Here is a 21,973-nt window from a genome sequence, read left to right as displayed (position 1 = left end):
GATGTGGGTACAGACAAGTTCACATAGGGGGACCTCATGTGACAGAGGTCTGGGACTCTGGCCTGTTCTAGCTGGGCCCAGCTGTGTCCTCGGGACAAGATGGAGAGGGTTGCCAGGAGGGGTCCAGGGTCTGGGTCTTTGCTCTCACTCTACTCTGACTTGCTGTGTGCCTTTGGGTAAGGCACTGTCCCTCTCTGGGCCTTGGTTTGGGTTTAGGTGTATATTCAAGTGGCTTACGTGGGTTACTTTTATAATCTGCTTGCCTCTCACGAGCTGTTGTTTCTTCATAGAAAATCACTTGTGAGAGCCTTTGTTCCAGGGCACGAGGTCTCAGAGAAAGCCCCCCAACTCTATGAACAGACACGTGACATGAGCAGCTGCCCTGGCTCTGGCCACACTAGCAGCTGTGGTCCCGCCCTGCACCGGCTCCCCCATAACAAACGTAGTAGCTGGCATTTACCGCTTGCCTCTGGGGGCCTAGCCCGACCTGGCCTGTTGCACATGTTACACACTAAATCCTCCCCATTACCCCGTGAGGTTCGGAGAGTGAGGAAGCTGGGGCAGACTGGGAAATCTGTCCGAGATTCTCAAACCATGTTCCAGGTTGCCTCCCAAATCCACGCCCTTAATGAGAAAAACATTTTTTTTTTCTGATTTCAAATGTATTAGAAGCACAGTGCAGAAAACGTGGAAACTACAGATAAGGGGAAGAAAGTAAGAGACCGTGCCGTGCTTGCACTCAGAGGTGTTTATCCTAAGGGCATTTTGGCTCATCCGTGCAGCCCACACTGCGGGGTGGGTGCTGCCGGGGTCCTGGGCTCCGGGGACACTTGGCTACCAGGGAGCCTGGGGTCCATCGGGGAGTGGGCGGGCAGACGTGGAATGCAGCAGAGAGCAAGGCGGTTGCCGGGCTAGTGAAGTGGTGGAAGAAATAGGATGGGGGGCCGGCTGCTACGGTCCCCGCTTCGGAGAGCCGGGGGGGAGTGCCCCTACAGGAGGGGACGCTGAGCCACGGCCAAAGGTTGGGGAAGTTCCGGTGTGGGGGTTGCTGTCAGGACAAACCCCGGTCTGTGTCTCATGAAGGTGGGGCTCCTGTGCACAGACAGCCCCCAACCCCAGTTCTCATCTCACTTAACGAATAGCTTATAGTCCCGGTGAGCGTAAGCGCGTGGCTCTGCCTTGTCCCCTCCTGTAGCCATCTGAGCCATCCATGCGTGCCATCGGAGCCGTTCAGGCCCGGGAGGGATGGGCCAGCACACGGCCCGGCCCGGACCTCTCTTCTCCCGCCCAGACCCAGAACCGCGGCAAGAGGATGAAGGAGGGCGCCCACATCAACCGCTCCCTGCTGGCTCTGGGCAACTGCATCAGCGCACTCAGCGAGAAAGGTGGCAGCCGGGCGCAGTATGTGAACTTCCGGGACAGCAAGCTCACAAGACTGCTGAAGGTACAGCCCACACGCCTCGTAGGGGGCGTCCCTGCCAGGAGGGAGGCCCGGACCTGGGTCTCAGGGCCCCTCCAGGAACCCCTGAAGGCACAAGAACCCTGTACAAACCATGCCTGGTCACTGCCTGACTCTCACCCCATCCATCTGAGGAGGGGTCAGCCTGAGCTTGCACACTCCTAGTCACAGGGAGCTCACTACCTTCCTGATGCTGCCTGTCCTATCTTGGATAGTCTAACAGTGAGACTTTCCCCTCTTTTCTGAGCTGGACACTGTCCCCTCTATTTATGTAGCAAGGGTGGAGGTGAACAGGCCAGCAAAGCAGTACATAAACGTTCCCGTAGACTCGGCTTCTCAATCTACTCTGTTCTCATCAGAGCAGAAGTCTGCCGGGGTGGGCCAGGTGCAGATCTCACTTTGTCCTGGCGTCCCCTCTCTGAGCACCAAACCCTTGGTCCTGGCATTGCCTGCCTTTCTCAGGGTTTGGAGCAGGAACCGCAGAGGGCTGGTCCAGAGGGGCCTGGGACAGGAGGTGGGGTCCCGTTATCCTCACCTCCACCAGGACCTTCTGCTGAGCAGGATGCCCTGGGGGGAAACAGCCGCACGGTGATGATCACGCACATCAGCCCGGCCAGCACGTCCTTCGAGGAGTCTCGGACCACCCTGCTGTACGCCTACAGGGCCAAGAACATCAAGACGCGGGTGAGGCCCCCACGTGCCGAATTCTCACTCCACGCTCCCTCCGGAACCTCTGGGGGTGGTCCCCCTTCCACCCCGGCTCCTGGCAGTGCTGGGTGTGTGGCGCCTGACTTCTCTGTTTGTCCCTTCTCTTCTCTGATGAGGACGCAGGCCTTGGGTTTCGGGCCCCCCAAATCCAGGACGGTCTTGTATTGAGATCCCTAATTACATTTGCAAAGACCCTTTCTTCACATGAGGCCCCAGTCACAGGGCTTGGGATGTTTCCGACATGGATTTAGCTGTCCTCCAGGTGCACTGTGAGCTCCAGATGTCCCTGGAAGGTGGGGCCTGTTATCCCGTTCTGCAACCTGGGCAGCCAAGGCATGGAGAGAGAGAGAGAGAAAGCCACTTCTCCAACCTTCCACAGCCTGAGCAGAGCAGGCTCACAGCGCAGGGTGCCCGGCTCTGGGGACAGTGCTGTAAGCACCGGCTTCTCTGGCTCTGGCTTCTGTGCTCAGCGCAGAGGGCTCGCGTCAGGAGGCCGGGCGTGGGTTCGGGGATGCATGCCTGGCAGCCAGCGAGGAGATCTGTGATCCTCTCCAGCAAACCTGGGTCGAGCCCTCCCTGCCACACAGCCCTGAGCTCAGTGGCAGGACGGCCTGTGCTCTCAGCCAAACTGTGAGCTTCGCTGCGGGTGTGGGGGGCAGATGGCAAACCCCACCTCCCACAGATCAGTATGTCACTTCCAACTATGCTCAGTGCTCTAAATGGCAGCCACCGGGGTGCTACAAGGGCGAGTGGCCGGGAAGACAGAGCTGAGAGGCTGGGTCGAGGACGCTAGGCCTCGAATGTAGGAGGGCAGGGTGTGCGGATGGCGACCAGCCCTTTCACCCTCCAGACCCACCAGAGAGAGACTCGGGCCCACGTGCTCGAAAGCTCCAAAGTGCCTACAGAAGGGGACGGGGTGTGCAGACGGGTGCATCCTGCCGTGGACCGCTGTGCGGCTTTGGAGGGAATGGGCGAGGCCCGGCTGTGCGGATGGAGGCCTCCCAGCCACAGCACTGGATGAGGAAACCAAGTTAGAGAAGAGCACTGGGGGGCACCCGGCAGGCCCAGTAGGTGGAGCTGGCGAGTCTCAATCTCAAGGTCATGGGTTTGAGCCCCGTGTGGGGCTGGAGCCCTGGTCTGATATAATTTACATAAAAAACCGAAGCCACCTCTACTGAGAAGCCCCGTGTGTGTTTGCAGATATGTACGTCTGCAGAGAACCCCAGAGGGGACGGTCCAGAGGGCGCCGATCAGAGTGATCGCAGCGCTTACCCAAGCGGAGGGGCTTTCAACAATTCTTGACAGATCATGGGAAATTTCTTGACTGTGGCAAAATATGCATGACATAAAATTTGCCATCTTCACCATTTCTCAGTGTCCAGTTCAGGGGCACCGTCCAGCTACAGAATGTTCCATTCCCACACATGGAGACCCTGTCCCTGTGATGCACAGACCCCCAACCACTCCCCCAGTCCCGGCCCCACCATTTGCTCTCTGTGTCTGTGAGGCTGAGGACTCCGGGTCCTCATGTGTGTGGGGCTCCCGGGCGTGTCCTTCTGTGTCTGGCTGGTGTCCTCAGGGCTCATCCCCATGGGGTAGGAGTCCGGTTCCCTCTGTCTTTAAGGTCAAGTTGCATCAATCTGAATTTTCCTAACCAAATGTGCCGTCATCCTCATGGCATCATGAGCATGTCACGTGGCGGGGCAGTTTCCGTAAGTGCTGACCTTGGCTGTGGGTCCCCCCCGCCACCAGGTGAAGTGTAACCTGCTGAATGCGTCCTCCCGTATTGCGCAGTACACAGACGTCATCTCTGATCTGCGCCGGGAGATCGAGCGCCTCAAGTCCAAAACTGAGACTCAGGAGGAGGAGAGGAGAGGCGACCCCGGTACCCGGGATGCACAAGGTAGAGCCAAGCTCCTGGGGTCCCTGTGGTTTTGCTGCCTGCGCCCCCAAGCTCGTGGCTGTGGCCATGGGCTTCAGTCCTTACCTGCCACGCACTGCCTTCTGTTTCCTGGCCCACAGCGTGTGGGGGGAGCGGCCGCCTTCCCTGCCTTCTCCTGAGCACCTCCTTTCTACCTTCCTGTCCTTCCCACCCTCGTACTTTTTTGTTTCTTCCTTCCTCCCAGATCAGTTTCTCTTTAAAAACACAGTCTTCCATTCCAGAATAATTTTAGATTTACAGAAGAGCTGCAGAGATAGTACAGAGAGTTCTCCACTCCCCCCAATGTCAGCATCTAAATTTGTATTTATTTACTGAGGCAAAGCTCGCACAACTTATAGTTCACCATCTTCGCGTGTACAGCTCAGTGGCGTTTGTGGCTTGTCTGAGGTGCCCTGTGGCCGCCACCTCTGCCTGGTCCCAGAGCAGACCCTGTGCCTATCACGCAGTTTCTCTCCATTCCCCCCTTCTTCCCAAACCAGCCTTCAGTAGGTCTCCCTTATGGGTCAGCATATCATAACTTTTCCAAAAACTATAAAGCTAACCGGTAGGTAAAAAATGTGTCCTTAAAAACACCAGGAGAAATGTCAGGTATATGTAAGTATATGTATATATACTCTCCTTGCCACTCTCACTCGCTCTGTCCTCCCACGTGGCTCCATCCCATCATCTCGAATTGAATTCCAGACATCGTATCACTGTATTCAGAAATAGGTCAGGATGTACTCCCCAAGAAACAAGGACTTGGCCAACACAAAACAGCGGTGCCTTTCCCACACCTGAGAGGATGCTCCCGCATTTGCTGGCGTCGTCGGATGGTGGGTAGGCAAGGCCAGCCGTGTCACCAGGCTACACCTTGAATGTGGTCTCTTCTGTTCAGTGGCCATCCACTGAATCCTCTTCGTGGTTTTCCTTTCGATTCTAGCTCAAGAACCTGAGTCGTTTGTCCTGTGGGTTTGCCGACTGCTCTGTGCTCTGAGGTCCTATAAGTCAGGCATTGTGTCTAAGCACTGGGAAGAGGGGGCATTGTCTGAGGTCACTGCTGTCATTTTGATGTGAGCCTGTCGTATTCTGTGCAGCATCATGGACACTGGCGTCCAGAGAGGGCCATGTGGGGTGTGTGTGTGTGTGTGTGTGTGTGTGTGTGTGTGTGTGTGTGAGAAGCAGGGCGTCGGCTTTGGGCTGTTCTGCGAGTGACACCAGCCTGCAGCACTTCTTCTGTTCCTTGTTTTCCTCACATAGTGGCGTGTCCTGGGGGCCGTCCACCTGCGCTGTGGATCTGCCACATTCTTTCAAACAGCCACAGAGCATTCCATTGGAGTCTATCTCATCCCATCTGATGGGTACTTTGGGGCTTTCTAGCTACTCAGCCTCCTTAGGCACATGGGTGTCCCTCTGTCTTAGGTGACTTGGAGGGCTCAGGGTTCTGTTGGAGCAAGAGGGTGAAGGAAGTATTCAAAGGGAAGGGGCTGTGGTTGATGGAAGACTGAGACCTATGGGCCAGTGGAGGGCTGGGAAGGCCAGTGGGAAGGAAGATGGGGTGGTTGTAGAGAATTTGCAAAGCTGGGTGGTCACCAGGATGTTTGGGCTTCTTCGGGGTTGGGAGTCAACAGAGATGTGTGCCGCAAGGGCTTTCACCCGGACGGGCTCTTAATTATTGGGACTGGTCCTAGGTGTTCTGGAGAGACAGGCAATGTTGCAAGGGGTGGTGGTCTCCTGGTGAGCCCTGAGGGGGTGATGGGCTCCCTTGGGTCCTGCTGTGGTGTGCCTGGGGCGGCAGTGGGACCCTGGTGTACACGCCTCTGTCAGAAGCATTTTGAGCATTTCCAGATCTTGTTTTTTTTTTTTTTTTTAAGATTTTATCTATTTATTTGATAGAGATCACGAGTAGACAGAGACGGAGGGAGGGGAAGCAGACTCCCTACTGAGCAGAGAGCCCGATGTGGGGCTTAATTCCAGGACCCTGGGATCATGACCTGAGCCAAAGGCAGAGGCTTTAACCCACTGAACCACCCAGGTGCCCCAAAATCTTGTTTGTTTTTTTTTTTAAGATTTTATTTATTTATTTGACAGAGAGAGAGACACAGCAAGAGAGGAAATACAAGCAGGGGAAGAGGGAGAGGGAGAAGCAGGCTTCCCGCCAAGCTGGGAGCCTGATGAAGGACTTGATCCTAGGACCCTGGGATCATGACCTGAGCCGAAGGTAGACGCTTAACTCCTGAGCCACCCAGGTACCCCAAGATCTGTTTTAATGACTAAGTAGTCTAGTCTCTGGAGGCAGTACTCATTTTACCCATCTCAGATCACTTGGTATTTAAGGAAAACGTGCCCCTTGATCACTGCCCTCCAGGTCAGGGGAACAGACCGTGTGTGGCCAGAGTGGAGCTGCTGTGGGGCAGCCAGGGAGTACTGTCCATGAATCATGGACAACGATTAGGTAGGAACTTACATGGGAAACAAAAAGAACTAGTTTGCTCTGTGGAACTGACATTCTAGCAGGAAACAGGTGTCAGATGTATCACAAAATGTTTATCAATCATCCGTATGCAGCGGACTATGACAGAGAAAGCAGGGTGTTACCAGCACAAGTGTCAGGTGGACCCAGATTGAGAATCTGAGAGGGTTTCCCTGAGGAAGCGACATCTGAGCTCAGATGGCTAGCCCAGCCATACCCCTCCTTGGGTGCCTGAGACTCAAATCCACGGTAATCTGACCTCAAGCCAGGGAAAGAGACCATCTAATTCATCCATTCGATTATTTATCTATCCGCCCATCCACCCATCCGTCTCTCCATCCATGATCCATCCATCATTCACCCATCCATCCGTCCATCATTCACACACCCCTCCATCTATCCATCTGTCCATCCATCATCTACTCTTCCATCCATTGATCCATCATTCACCCACTCATCCACCCATCCATCTCTCCATCCATGATCCACCCATCCACCCATCCATCCATCATCTACTCATCCATCCATCCATCCATCCATCCATCCCTCACCCATCCATTATCCATCCATCCATCCACTCACCCATCTCTCTAAACATGTATAGAGTTCCTTGGTGCAGACCCTGTGTTGGTGGGCAAGCAAGGTGTTCAAGCTGGGCTTAGGTGACACTGCTCCTGGGGCAGCTGGCTCTCTTCCCACCCCCAGTCATGATCCCTGCCCATGACGGAGAGGAGGATAGCTGCCTGCAGATGAACAAGATCCGGGCGCAGCTCATCCGGGCCTTTAAGGAGCAGCTGGAGATGCGGCGCAGCCTGGTGGAGCTGGAGAACACCAACATCGAGCTGCACGTTGACGTGTCCCGCCACCTGCTGACCATTGCTGAGTGAGTGTGCTCACGTGCCAGCCCCACGGGGCAGGGAGGCCAGCCAGGACACTACGGGCCACTGATGGGAGCACCTTTGTGGTACTGCCTGTAGGTCCCCAAGGGGGACTTTAGTGGGGGCACCCTGTGTTCCTGGGCAGGACTCCTGGCCCAATCCCTTCTTGCTGTCCTTCCCCTGCAGCCAAGCTGGGCCCAGTGGGAGATCCAGGTGGGAGATCCAGGTCCCCGCAATCTCTCTGTCCCAGCCTGGGGTCCAGAGCCAGCCCTGGCAGGTTAGGATCAACCCCATTTCACAGAAGAGGACTTTGAGGTTCAGAGGGGGTGTCCACCCACCAGGCCAGGACCCTTCTGCCGTTCTCACATCCTTGCTATTTGTACATACCGTGAATGGACTGACCACATACGGAGGGACTGTGCCGTCGGTCACCTGGAGTGGGATGCTTTTGAGCGGGGGAGGGGTGCTAGTTACAGTCACACCAGGAGCGGGGGTGCCCGGCCCTGCCCTGCTCAGACTGGGACGCCTGGGTCTGCTGCTTGCGGTAACCTACGCTGAGCGCTTTCTTGTCCCGTCCTCCCCGCATTTCTCCTTCTGCCGCTTCCTCCTTTCTGTGTATTTTCTGAGTTAGACACAGAGCGTGATACCTGCACCAGAGGAATTCTTCTACCCGGAGATCCACTCCATCCACACGCTGCCCCCAGCCCTGCTGCTTCTGTCCTCCCTTCCCGCTGTCCCCCCCGAACGGCGCCCACTGTTGTTCACAGCCTGCTGGTGGCCCTCTGAGGTTTTGCCCTGAGTGGAGGTGATCACACTAATCCTCAGAGCCCCAGTGTGCTCTTGCCCCCCAAGTCCTGTGGCCGAGGGAGCTGGGCTCAGCGGGGGCGTGTTTGCATGCAGGCGGCCAGCAGTCCCCGGGGCAGAGCTGGGGCTGGAGGCAGCAGAGTCCTGTGTTTCATCGTCCGACAATCCTGTGTAGTGTTCATTGCTTCTGTTTCCTTCCGGTTTTTGTCCGTGAGTTTTTGTGTTTTACAAGACTGGAAAGATGAGGCAGCAGACCAGCTTCTGCCCAGGCCTGTGGGTAGAACAGCCCGGGTGCGGCTTGCACCCTGACCCCTGGCCCCTCTGTTGTGGCTGCAGCTGGGAGCGGGAGAAGACCCATGAGCATGTGCACAGGGACAGGACACCAGAGAGGGACGAGATGCCAGCAGAGGCCGACGTGGATGGGGACGAGGGCGAGTCCTCGGAGCCACATGAGGTGGCTCTGGCCAGAGAGGAGGTCAACATGCTTTTGGCTGAGCAGCGGAAGACCACGGCCCTCAAGGTTGGGGGGGGGGGGCTGTGTGTACAGGGTCATAACAGCGGTGTGACCACAGTACACCGGGTGGGGCCTGCCACCACCATCCTGTAGATGGGGACCAGGCTCAGGGAGCTGAGATGAACTGTTCCACATCCCCAGGGACAGGGGAAGCCGACGGCAGAGTCCCTGCCCTTCATGCTAGTGATGGCCCCAGGGGGTGGCAGGGGTCAGTGCTCAGGAGGGGTGGCCCGGGAGACAGAGGAGCCAGTGGCCGTGGAGACGGGGCAGCTCCTGCCTGTCTGCGCAGACAGCCGCCCTCTCTGTCCAGAGCGGCAGAGCCTCCAGCTCCAGGGGTCCTGTGGGCAGGCGCTCCCCACGGGCCCATGCTTGCTTTGGTCTCTTGCTCTGTCTTCCCCGAGGCAAGTCTTGGGCACAGGCCGGAGGGACACGGTCAGAAGAAGTCAGTCCGGCTCCTCCCTACACTAAGGAGCCTCTTGCACAACCATGAGTTGTGACGCGGTGGCTCATCGTCTCGGGGTCCCTATTCTGGCATGGCTGCAGAGCCCCTGCGTCTGCGCAGTGGTCACCGTGCAGTATCTGTTCAGGCTCGTGGAGAGCCCCGTGGAGGAGGGGGTTGGGGTGCAGGCTCTGGGTTGGTCGGTCTGCTCTGGAGACCTGTGCTCCTGGGTAAGTGGTTTAGGCCCTTGGGAACCAGCTCACCTGGGAGGGGCAGTCCCTCCAGGGTGGGCGAGGGTGTGGTTAGTGCGGGGCGATGGGCACATGTCCTTGGGGCCCATAGGTACCCCCTGTGTTCTCGTGAGCACGGTTTGCAAAGCTGAGCCCCCTGGAATGCACTGGCTTGGGATCACAGACTGCAGGCGCCGGCCCTGAGTGCTCCGTGTCCCTGGCAGGCCGGGCTGGAGCGGCGGCTGGCCAACGCCAAGAGGAAGGTGTCACAGCTGGAGAAGCTGCTGCCCACGCAGGCGGTCAGCGAGGACCAGCGGGAGGTGCTGCGGCTGCTGTGCCGGGCGCACGAGCTGGAGGTGGAGAACACGGAGCTGCGGGCCGACAAGCTCTGCCAGGGAAGCCTGCTGCGTCAGAAGGACCTGGTGATCCAGCGCCACCATCAGCACCGGCTGCTGTGCGAGCGGCTCATCCAGGACCTGTGGCAGCTGGTGCAGGGTGAGGCTGGCCCGCTCTGGCCCTGGTCAAGCAGAGTCCCGGTCTCCCAGGGCGTAGAGGCAGACCCCTGTCGGCCTTCACCCCGGCCCTGTCCCCCCACCCTGTACCCCATCCCTATCTCCTACCATGTCCCCAGCCCCTGGCCCTGTCCCCCTGCCCTGTCCCCTGTCCTGTCCCTTGCCCTGTCCCCTGCACCTGTCCCCCACCCTGTCCCCGGCCCTGTCCCCAGCCCCTGTCCCCGGGTGTGAAACACTCTCCGTGATGTAAGCTAGGGAAGGCCAAGCACAGCATGTCAGAAATCCGCTTACACGGGGCACCGACCGTCCACGGGGAAGTGTGTGTAACCCCCGGCCCCCAGAAAATCCTCCTTCATCAGGTTGGAACATCTGCCTGCAAACTTCCATAAAAAGAAGATGCTGTCTTTCCCACAAGTAGGGACGTCTCGCCCATCTGCTTGCTTTCCCGGGTCCCACAGGTGGTGGTGTCGCAGTGCCGGAGGCCCTGGACCGGCGCTTCTGCCTGTACTTGCGGGAGCTGGGCGTGGGCTCGCTGAACCACCTGATGCTGCTGCACTCGGTCCTGTCCAGCTCCCTGCAGGTGAGTCCGTCCGGGGTTCTCCCGCCACCAGCCCCATGAGGGAACCGACCCTAACACCGGGGGAGGAAGCTCAGCCCCCACCAGGAGCCAGCGCTGGCAGCGCTGGGTCAGCTGAGCCGGTGGCCGGGCTTTGGGGAGTTTTTGGGGGTGCCCTGAAGGTTTGAGAGGGGGTATTCTGGGTCCAATGCGCCATTCACCCCACGGGCCCGTGCCCCTTGGCAGCTGCAGACTCTGTGTGGGAGACAGAGGGCTGAGGGGAAGGATGCCAGAGCGTGGGGCAGACTGGGGTGCCTCGGGGATCCTGGGAGGGACATCTTCTGGGGAACCTGAGTGGGTTTTAGTTCTCCTCTGGGGCGTGTCGGCAATCCACTGTGTGGTTTGGGGCATTAGGGGCCGATTCCAGGGACACCCCGGGGAAGAGGGCCGGGGGACGGCTCTGCACCCACTCTGCTGATGGCTGCTGTTGTCACCAGCTCTACCCCTGCCTGCTGCTCGGGCCCTGCCCCCCTGCTTTACCTTCTCAGGAGAGAAAACGGGGAGCTCCCAGGCTTCCAGCGGGTGAGGGGCAGAAGTGTAGCACAGGGCCTGGCCCAGGGATGCGAAGGTGTGTAAAGCCACTTCCCACCCCTGGTTAGGCATCCCTGGTACCTGCATCATCTGTGGCTTTGGGCACCATGTGATCTGAGAGCTTCCCGCTCGATCACAGAATGCGGCCCCTGGGGGCTCTCCTTCCTTCTTCCCGTGTGTCCTGTAGTGTGTGCCAGGGTCCCCAAGACCGCCCTCAGGCTCACTTCTCTAGACGCGCTCCCGGAGCTCAGAAAAGGTGTTACACTGAACCGCAAGTCTGTCCCCAGGGAGCATGTGGCCCCTGGGACCACCATCTACTCTCTGTCTCGGTGGGTTTAATGACCCGGGGGCCTGACAGTCCTTGTCCTCCTGGGACTAGCTTCCTTCACCAAGCACAACGCCCTCCAGGTCTGTCCCTGTGGAAGCCGGTGTCAGAACGTCCTTTCTAAGGCCCAGGGATGTTCCATGGTGTGGCTGGGCCACCTCGTGTCTGTCCCGCCATCTGCTGTTGGACATGGGTACTTCTGCCGCGTGGCTATTGGGAGTGATGCTGCCATGAACATGAGTGTCAAGCACCTGCTTGAGTCCCTGATCCCAGTTCTTCGGGTGTATGCCCCCGGCGGGGGGGGGGGGGGGGGGGGGTGTTGCTGGGTCACGTGGTGACTCTGTGTGTCTTCTTCAGGGCCTGTGGGCTCTGAGGCTGCTCTGACAGCGTCTGTGTGCCACCTTTGCTCAAGGGTGAAGGCTGTGCCCTGGCACTGGCACTCCTTGGCTCTCACCCTTGCACAGAACATCCTTTCTGTCCCCAGGATGGCTCAGCTCTGAACATATCCCCCCCGCTGCCGGAGGAGGCCAGCCAAGACCAGCCGGACGACAGGAAGGATCTCCCGTGGGGTGCCCAGTTTGAGCTGCCGCTAATGCTGCTGGAGACGGACAGGTACCCGTACTTTCCCCTCTGCCCTCTGGGCATCGCCGTGCTCTCAGCAGGCGCAGTGCGGCCCCAGGGAGCATGGTCCTGGGGTCTCCTCTCAGGAAGTCTGCCTGAGGTTCTCTCCTTGCAGGCCTGTTTCAGACAAACGAACGGGTCCAGGAGACCCTCGCGGTGCAGGGTGGTCATAAGGCTGGGGGGCTGGCCGCCAGAAAGGCCGTTTTCACTTTGTGTGTGTTTTGTTCCCTCGTGGCTGCCGCGCCCCGCTGTCGCTGCTTTCCCCCTCTCTTCTGCTGACTTTAGCCTCGATGCCTTCCACACCAGAGCAGACCTGTAAAGCAATTGCTCACAGACTCGCCCCCCGGTTTTCACGTTAGCGTTGGTAGGTGTGTGTCCCGTCTTCGCCGCCCGTCTGCCTGATAGCGTGACCCAGGCAGGGGGCTTACACCTGGCGCCTACTTCTCACAGTGTGGAGGCAGGGCAGTTGCAGGGGGGAGGGGGGTGCTGTGCACCCTTCTGTCAAAAAGCCTCTTCCTGGCCTGCATACCCCAGTCTGTGCCATACACCTTTGTGCCGGAGTGACCCCCCTCTTCTCTGGAAGGCCACAGTCCTGTGCACTCAGGGCCCCTGCTGACCTCCCAAAGGCCCCTTTCCAGAACGGTCACGTCAGGGGCTTCGGCACAGGAGCTCTGGGGGGACCCAGTTCAGGTCGCCGCTGTCAGGTATCGTGACCTGTCCCCCCAGAGTGTCCATATGCAGCTCTACAGCTGGGACGCCTCCGTCTGTGACCACAGTGTCGTTAGCATCCCCAGGAAAAACAGTGGGATGTCTTCAATGTCGTCTCGGATCCTCGCCAGGGGCCCATTTCTCCAGTTTGGCCCCCAAATCCCTCTGCCCCTGGTTTGTCAGCGAGGACCCCATATCCTTGTCTTGCTCCATACCCTTCAGGGGAACGAGAACAGCAGGGCTCCAGCCTTGGGGCATGTGCGCATATGTGTGTGTGCACGCGTGTGTGCATGCGTATGTTTCTTGGGGCCTGGTATCTCCCATGTGTGCGAGTGTATGCATGTTTGCAGTGTCTCATGGGGGTGCGTGTGTACGTTTGGGAATGCGTGTGCATGTGCGTGTGCATAGGAGAACAAAGCACCCGCCCCCCAGTCAGGACTAGATGCCTCTTCCACCTGCTCCTGGGCCCACACCTGCTTAAACTCGCCACTGACCTATGGGCGAGGGAAGACGGGCATCGGCCCCATGCTGACATCGGGCTGATTGCTGGCCAGTTGCAAAGTGAGCCCCTCACCTCCAGTCCTCAGTGTAGACCGGAAGGGTCTGCCCTACAGTAGCCCAGACTGTGGGGACACAGCCGGCGAAGCCCGCTGCCCACCGTGAGCCAGAATGCAGGCTCCATGTTCCAGACGGCACGAGAGGAGCTGTGTTTCCCGGCAGCCAGGCTGGGTGGCTGACGCCCACGGCCTAACGCAGGGCAGCCAAGCCAGTTCCCATGCAACAGGTGAGGCCCAGCACAGAGGCCCTAACTGGGCGGAGTCCCTGGGATCCAGCCCATGGGACGTGGGCAGCCAGCCCTTGAGCCATGCTGACCAGGCTTGTGTCCCAGCTATGCGGGTCACCTGCCCCATGGTCCCGTCCAACGGCTGGTAGGGTAACCAAGCCTCCCTGCAGGGCCATGCATGCTGACATGGTGGGGCGACATGACGCAGGGCTGCCATTACGCGGACCACCTAAGTGAGGGGTGCAGGAAGGAAGCCTGTCAGCCTGCCTCGCATGTGAGCTGGGCTCCTGTCCTGGACTTGGGCCTCTGCCCCAGATCCCCTCTAGTTTTCGGTTGCTCTTGGTCCTGACTCAGAGTGCTTCTGGCTACAAGTAACAGAATTCTCAGTGCGGTGATCTAATCAACACGGGTGTGTACACAGGAAGAGCGGACTTGGGGCCATGATTTACATGACTTGATGATGCCCATGTGTCTACATGGAAATAACATCTCCCCTTAGGGTCAAAGAGGCTGCCACAGCTCCACAGATCACACCTCCAAGATGAAGGGAGGGCTGGGCTCTCTTTTTCATCTGGGAGAAAAATCCCTTCCATCAGCTTCCCCCCGTAGATATCCCTAAGTCAGTGAATCAGGTGCTCTTTGCTACGCCAGTTCCCTACAGAGAAGAGAAGGGAGGACTGTGACAGGCCAAGTCTGACCATGTCTCAGGGCCGGCCATGTCGTCGCGCAGAGTTGCTCTGGGGCTCTTTACCAGCACAAAGGGGCGGCTACCGCGGCGGCAAGCAGAGCATCTGCACACCTCACCACGCGTTCATTGAGTACCAGCGCCAAACAGTGCGAGGCGAACAAGACAGACGCGACCCCCGCCCTCGACCTGCTGTCTCTGCAGCTGCAAGGGGCAGGGGAGGGGAGGGTGGGGGCTCTTTGCTCCCGGGCCATGTCCTGAGTCTGGGGCTGGCAGAGGAAACGTTCCTGCCCATGTCAGGTGCTGCCCTTGGCGGGAGGAAGCTGGGGCGCTCTGACGGGTATAGGAGGCCCCCTGCACCAAGAACACATGCTGTCTCACTCTATGGGTACAGAGGGCGCTGGAGAGGCTCCAGAGCTTGCTTGAGGTTCGCCATGAGGAAATGCAGGCCAGGCGTCTGTCTCTAGTTTGGAGCACTGGCCACGGGGCACCGGCCTGTGCTCTCCTGACAGCGTCCAGAGGCCTCCACGGTGTATACGGTGCTCCAACAGCCCCCGTCGTCCAGCCAGCGGTGAGTTGGCAGTCTTTCCAGCAGCTCGGCTTGTCACCACTCAGATTTCGTAGATGAGAGAGCAGAGCTCAGGGACGGGAGTCCACTGGTCAGGGAGCCTGGGTGTGATGCGTGACGCTTTGTTCTTGCAGTTGTCGATGAACTACCTCGACAGGATGCTGCTGAAAACCTGTTCTTGCAGAGTAGTTCTCTCTGGAAGTTCTGGCTGGAAGGTTGTCACCATCCCTTCCCCTTCCAACGGCCAAAGTCTTCCACACACAGGGTCCTGGGCCAAGTCCATGTCTTTGTTCTATCCTCCTCTTCTTGCTGTGCCTTGGATGTGCCAAGCTGGTCCCTGCCTCAGGGCCTTTGCCCATGCTGTCCCATGCCCAGCAAGTTCTTCTAACAGCACTCAGCACAGGTCTTCCATTGCTGTCCTTTGGGCCTTTGCTTAGACATTTTGCTCCTGTTGCATTTGTCCCGTGGCTGATTGAATGCCTGCTGGGTGTGCCGCAGCCCAGTTCTGACACTGACCACCCAGAGCTGTTAGGGCCCCAGTTAGGGCCTCTATCCTTTACACAATTGCCCCCATGGCAGAGGCCAGCTGCAGGTGGAGTCCCCGGGCCACCCATGCTTCTGATCTGTTGACCACCACTTCAGGGGTTCCTGCAGCCCCCTCAGGTCTGATAAGGACACTGAGCTCACGCACCCAGCGTGTCCCCTGGCCTTGCCGTGGCTTGACATGGGCTGCAGCGTCCTGGGGTTCAGGCCTTGCTGTCCCTGGCTGGATGAAGGGCCGTAGGCCCCGGTAGCTAGCTCAGCAGGTGCATCGCGTGTCCCCCACAGCAGTGGCTACAGGTCCTTGGAAGCCACACCATCGAGAATGCTGGACAAGCAAGATTCTCTTCTTCCTCCACCATCCCTCCGTGTCCTGCTGACTCCTCCAGCTCACGAGGTTGGTGTGCGGCCCTAAGTGGGGCCTGGGCTCTGGGGAGGCCTCCCCTGCTCCTGCAGAGCAGTGGGGGCGGCTATGAATATTCACGTCTTTCCTACAAACTACCTTTAAGAAGCTGCTAGTTTCATGACCAGTGAGCGCTCGCACTCTGGGTCACGTGCTAAGGAGGCCCCCTGCCCCACGGGGAGCCCTCTGGCCTAACAGGGGTGCTGGGAATCTCAGATCCGTTCGGAGAAGCCACATCCATGGCTCCACGTGTGAGATGCCCTGGGCCCCTCGGCCCTTGGGAGCAGTGACCTGTGCTTCCAGGGTGTCCTGGTCCCGGGGATTGCTTCTTCACACACCTGCCTTGGCCCTCCTCCCCCCCCACTGACCTGGAGTCACTGGCCCTGAGTTGGTTTCCGGGGCGTAGGCAGGGGCGGGCCAACTGGGGTGGCCTGGTGACATCTGACCATTGCTGGCGCTTGTTCCTACAGCCATTGAACTCCCTGAGTGTGAAGAATTTGGTCTCCAAGCTGTGCTCCATGACCAGCCCAGAACTGGGCACCTCGCGGGCAGCAGCAGAGGCCAGCAGCCCGGCCCTGAGTGCCCAGGCCCTCGAGGACATGGCCGCAAGCACCAAAAGCATCGCTCTCATCGCAGCTGCCCGGCGTTTCAAGGCACAGGACCGTGGTTGGGGCAGTGGCCACTCCTCCCTCCACCTTCCAGAGGAAGTGGCCCTGGACTCCAGGGACCCGAAGGCCAGTGTCACCACAGCCCCGAGCCCAGCAGACCGGAGGTGGCCTCTCGCCAGCCCGGGCAGGGACCACTCTGTGGAGAGGAAGGCCAGGAGGAAGCGGTCACCATCCCTCACCTGGAGTGTGCAGCCGGTGGGTGGACATTGGCGGGCCTCCTAGCCCAGTCCTGGGGTCCAGTGGAGCTGGCAGAGAGGGAGGGTCCCCCAGGAGCGCCCACCCCTTCCTAACTGGAAGCCATGCCACAGTGCAGGTAGCAGTTTCCCATCTTGGGTCCTTCCCTAACGTTCTTCCGTAAGTGCTCATGTGCGCCCATGGTGTTGGCGTTTTAGCCCTAAAGTGCCCCGCTAGGTTCTAGCGCATGTCGGCCACATAGCAGCTGTACCCACACGGTGTCCTGTTCCCACGGGAGCTTGGCACTGAGCCCGGCACGTGTGGCCCCCCCACTGCCGGGGCTGAGCTCCACACGCGGTCCCGTTGCGCAGCTACTAACGGTCATCTGCTCCCTGTTTCATGGCCAAGTAGGTCGTCTTTCATTTCTGACCCCGTGGGGCCTCCTTCTGTGGGGTGTTCCTCGTTTCTAGTTAACTTCCAGGGACGCTGGATGGTGTTGACCTGTGGAAGTCTCTTCAGCATTTAAGCAAAATCCAGCACACGGCAGAGCGCCACACTGACCACTCGCTGACCACACTGACCACTCCCTGACCACACTGACCACTCGCTGACCACACTGACCACTCCCTGATCGCACTGACCACTCCCTGACCGCAGTGATCATGGTGGTGTGAAGTTACGGTTGCGTGATGGAGAGGGTGGGTTTGCCACGGGTTCTAGTCCATATGGAAATGGTGTTTCCTTGGCGAGGTTTCTTTCCATCCTACACTTAGTTAAATAAACTGGAGGAAGTGAGCAGGCTTCACTCTGGGCACGCTGGCTGGTCGCCGGGGGCCTGGCAGACATCATCCCGCCTCTGCCAGCCACACAGTGGACATTTGCTAACTCAGTCTGAAGCCACCCCGCAATCACTCGGTGGGGTTAAAGGTGGGATCATAGCAGAGGTCAGAAGGTGAGCGTACCAGTCAGAGCTCTCCAAACAGAACCAGTAAAATGTGTATGCACACACATGACACAGATGCTCCCACACTCAGACATGTACACACACACACTCATTTACACACTCATGCACGCGCACACATGCGCACATATATATGTTCACACACACATTCACACATGCGCACACACACACACACACACACACACACACAGAGAAAGGTTTACTATAAGCAATTGGCTCATGTGATTTATGGAGGCTGACAGATCCCAGAGCTGTGGCTGGCAAGCTGGAGACCAGTTTACATCCAAAGCCAAGAAAACCCAAAGCCCCAGCTCAAGACAATCAGGCAGGAGCTGTCTCCCTCACTACCAGGATGGTCAGCGGCTTTTGTTCTATCCGGGCCTTCAACTGATTTGACGAGGCCCACCCACACTTGGCAGGCAATTTGCTTTACTCAGTCGATCTATTTAAATGATAACCGTTTAACCCCCCCACTGTTGGGGGGGGCACAGAGAGGAGAGGATGGTAGGGAGGACAATCAGCAGCCAGAAGAGGATCATGGATTTGTTCACTCATTCATTCCTTTCTGGGGGTCTGAGGGGAGCACTAGCAGTGATCCTGCTGCTATCCGTGTGTGGCTTTGGCTCAAAGAGACCTTGGCGGGTCAACCCTTCCACGCCCACTCCCCACGCCCTGGCCTAAATGTGCTTGTCCCTGCAGGTGCTGGACCCTGCCTCTGACAGCCAGCCGCCCCCAGCACTCCCACAGCTGACAAAGTCGTCTGGGAAGAGCTTCTTCCCCGCCGTCCCCATGGCCTCCAAGATAAAACCCAGCCTTAGCGTCCACGCAGGTACAGGATCGGAAGATAAGCTAGCAGGCTGGGACTTTGTCGGCTCCTCTTGCCCAGGGCGAGTCTTTGGGAAGCGTGACGGTGTGGGCTGCTGTCAGTTGTCTGTGCCTTGCTGTTAGTTTCAGGTTTTCAGGGCTGGGTGTGGGCCAAGGCCACCGGCCCCACGAGACGCCATGTTCCCAGAGGCACTCAGTTTTGCTTCTGGGCCACCTGGCAACCTGACGGAGTTTGAAACACTCTGGGTGGCCAGCGCGGTCCATGTTGGCCCAGGTTTGAGTGCTGGCTCCTGTGGTTGTGTGCCCAAGACGTGCTTGTGGCAAGGGCTCGGGAATGCAGACAGAATCATCGACGAGAGAAAACCACCTGCGTACTCGGCCGTGAGGTGACCCCCCGCCCCGGGCAGGTAGAACGAGAACACTGGCCCCTGTGTGGGCCACTGGGTGTGGCTGGTGGACGCCGGTGAGGGTGTCAGTGCTCCCGCAAGGGTGCCCACAGGCTGTGTCCGACCTGCACCAGAAGGTGCCTGCATCCTGTCTTTCTAAAATCTCTCCACTGGTCTTTTCAGTGATGCGTTTCTGTCATATTTGCCGAAGTATCCATCCCATAGAGGCTGGGAAAAACCCACAAGCAGGCCAGTCCTGGCCATGGAGGAGCCTGTTTCACTGGCCACATGATCAGAGCTCACAGCAACGCCACGCTTACTCTGCGCCAGGCGCTTGGTGGGTGTCAGCCCACTCGTCCCCGTGGCGCAGAGAAGGAAACTGAGGCACAGAGGTTCAGGGCGTTGCACGAGGTCCCACGCTGGGCGTGCAGACCCACTCCCTAGTGCCCAACCACACTCCTGTGCCTTCCCTCGTGCCTTGTTTCTATGTCAGAGTATGTGTGGGTCAAGGAGGGAGTGTGTCTTAGGGCCGTGGCCATGGTGTGACAACCACACTCTGTCTCGCTCTGGGTGTACACCTTGCACCACCCGGTTTGCATCCGCACTCTCAAACTCTTCAGAAATCTCTGGCCTAGGGATGGAGTTCGGATACGCCCCCCCAACCCCATGATTTATCGGCTCAGCTCCTGGGACTGCTGGCGGTGACACAGGCCCGTGATAGGACAGCAAAACCTTGGAAGCTCTTCAAGTGTTCTTCATCCGTATGCGCTTTGCCGCTTTCAGAAGCTTTTATTCACTCGTCTTCCTGTTTCCACCGTGCTCATAAACAGTCACCCGGTCCCGGAGAGGGCAGCGGGGTCAGGCGTGGAAACTCTGTGGTGCAGGGCCGGGCGCGTGCCCACCACCATCCTCCCAGCAGGCCCTCACCTGGAGAGGCACTGTGGGGACACCTGCCTGGGGCAGCTTGGGAGAAGCCTGGCTGTCCCCACGTAGCCAAAGCCTCACGGTCCTGTGATCTCCCGTCCCCTGCAGACAAGCCCCTTGGAACCTGTCTCTACAGCTGATTTACAAAGGAGCTTGCTTTGCCTCCCATTTTATGATGAAATTGCTCATGCACCCAGACGTCGGGACAACAGCACACAGCGCTTCCCAGCACAAGCAGGGGCCGTCCTCTGCCGACTCCGCTCCTGCGTTCCTGCGACACTTTTCCATCCACTCATGTGCTGTTTGCTTTCCTGGAGTGCTCTCCAGAAAATCCCCGAGCGGGCTGCCTCCCCCGTGTGTCTTCGGAGAACTTTCTGTCTGTGATGACTGACTGTTGGTTGTACGTCATGGCTAGACAGGTTCAGTGGCTTCTCTACGTCTGTGTACAAAAGAAACCAGCGTTTTCCAGTAAACCAGAGTGGGCTGAACTTGGCCCCGTCAGTGGGCAAGAAAGGGGCACAGCCGGAGCCCCCAGCTCATGGGAGGTGCTGAGCCCTGCTTTGTGGGCCCCCGAGCAAAGGCCGGGCATCTCGGGGCCATGGGAGCATCGGGGCTCAGGCCCTTATAGCCGAGTACTAGTCCGTCTCCCACAGGCCTCGTGCTTGCACTGCTGCCGGTGGTTTGCTCCTCCCAGCCATGGTGAATCTCTGTTTCCGGGTCTTTGGCTAACTCCGGGCATGTGTGTCCCGAGGCAATTCTCCTCTGAATTTCCTGGGAAACCACAGCCCCGTCTCCCACTAGGGCCGAACCATGGTGCATCACCACCAGCACTCCTAAGTCTCCCTCCCGCTCTGCAGGCTCAGCCCTGTCACCTCTCCTGGGCCCAGACCTCTGACTCCCCGTTCCTTCCCCGATTCCCCAGCAGCAGTGGGCCCAGCCCTGGTTAAGTGTCAGGAGAGCTCTGGCCTGCGAGGCGATGGCAGGCTGAGAACAGAACAGCCCCCTCTCTCGTGGGGACACGTGTGCCAGGAGGAGGCAGGTGCTGGGATGAAAACAAAGTGACCAGGGTGGACCGCAGGGCTGGGGATCTGAGCTCAGGCCGTCAGGCAGCCTCTGCACAGGGCGTCCAGCTGTGTCTTGGGGAGACACCCTCTTCCTCACTGCATCTTCCTCCACTCAGTAACCCCAGGATACCCACCCCGCGGCCAGGTCATGGCCAACTCAGAGCAAACAGGGGAAGGAGAGGGAGAAGGAAAGGAACCAAAGCCAGAGGAGGGAATGTTCCAGAAAGGGCTGGGCTGTGGGAGTACACACAAAGAGCCCAGTGGGCATGAGGTAGGCACTCAACACGCTGCATCGATCGTGATGTCCTCTCCTCCCCAGGACTCACAGTGTGCCCCTAAACTAACGTCCTCTCCTCTCCTGTTCACTGTGTAGATGAGAAGAGGCCCCCAGTGCCCGAGGTCAGCTTCACCTTCCCCAGTGCCACGTGGCAGAGCAGCCCAGGCCCGAGCAAGGCCCCGTTCCGGCCCCGGGACATCCGAGGTCAGTGCCTGCACCATCCCATAGCTCCTGCGCCTCTGTCTGCCCACCCCCCCCCCCCCGCACCCATGCTGTGCCCACAGCGGCCATACCTCCCCAGTGGCTCCCTGGTGGGGGCTCGGGTCCCGAAAGGGAGCAGGAGTACTGCGCCAGCCGGGTGCTCGTATTCAGGAACAGTGATGCCTGTTCCGTGACTGACGGTTAGAACAACCCCCCAGGAGGGCTGTTAACGTTGCACATCGGCCCATGACGTCGTGGAAGCACCAGTTTGCCTGTGACACTGCTGGGCCTGGGTGCTAACCCAGAAACCCCAAGGGCACACCCTGTTCCTCTCTGCCCGTGTCTCAGAGACACTGAGGCTGCGACCCAGAGACGGTTTAAGCATGTCAGCTTCTGAGTACATGTGACCCTCTCCCCAGCCTGGGAGGTAGATGCCTCCCGAGTCCTCTCTGGGGATGGGACACACCCTCTGGCAATGTTTTCCTCCCTCCCACACCCCCAAAACCAACACACAGCTGAGTCATCGGGAAGGATGGGTATAAATCATCAATAGGCCTAAAGCCCACCAGGGAGGGAAGTTCTTCCTTACATCTAACCTCAGTCCCTCTTGCTGTTACTGTTTCAGAACAGGTCAAGAACTCATTATTAGGCCCTCCTTCCAAGGGTTCTTAGGGAAAGGGTCTCAAAGGGGTTTGCTGGCCGTGCCCTTGGGGGCAGTGGTACCAGCCAGTTTAAACAGCGTGGGGAATGGGAAACGTTCCACGAGGATGCCCC

General features: G+C 58.7%; 1 protein-coding gene across 1 annotated transcript in view; it reads left to right on the top strand.

Annotated features, from left to right (window-relative positions):
* Positions 1-21,404, top strand: part of LOC111145514 (kinesin-like protein KIF19) — a 30,792-nt gene extending 9,388 nt beyond the window's left edge. The window contains exons 8-22 of the mRNA XM_022500404.1: positions 1,292-1,444; positions 2,021-2,143; positions 3,920-4,031; positions 5,615-5,676; positions 6,202-6,234; positions 7,311-7,444; positions 8,580-8,763; positions 9,301-9,426; positions 9,651-9,921; positions 10,397-10,518; positions 11,895-12,077; positions 16,190-16,582; positions 18,222-18,351; positions 21,095-21,202; positions 21,283-21,404. Coding sequence (XP_022356112.1) covers positions 1,292-1,444; positions 2,021-2,143; positions 3,920-4,031; positions 5,615-5,676; positions 6,202-6,234; positions 7,311-7,444; positions 8,580-8,763; positions 9,301-9,426; positions 9,651-9,921; positions 10,397-10,518; positions 11,895-12,077; positions 16,190-16,582; positions 18,222-18,351; positions 21,095-21,202; positions 21,283-21,404 — 2,256 coding nt within the window. The remainder of the gene's footprint in view (positions 1-1,291; positions 1,445-2,020; positions 2,144-3,919; positions 4,032-5,614; positions 5,677-6,201; positions 6,235-7,310; positions 7,445-8,579; positions 8,764-9,300; positions 9,427-9,650; positions 9,922-10,396; positions 10,519-11,894; positions 12,078-16,189; positions 16,583-18,221; positions 18,352-21,094; positions 21,203-21,282) is intronic.
* The last annotated feature ends 569 nt before the right edge of the window (positions 21,405-21,973 follow it).

Source organism: Enhydra lutris, unplaced genomic scaffold (assembly GCF_002288905.1).
Source record: "Enhydra lutris kenyoni isolate GAN:26980312 unplaced genomic scaffold, ASM228890v2 scaffoldscaffold13, whole genome shotgun sequence".
In the NCBI taxonomy this organism is placed as follows: domain Eukaryota; kingdom Metazoa; phylum Chordata; class Mammalia; order Carnivora; family Mustelidae; genus Enhydra; species Enhydra lutris.
The sequence above is the reverse complement of the archived record's forward strand: the minus strand, read 5'-3'. Positions and strand labels throughout refer to the sequence as shown.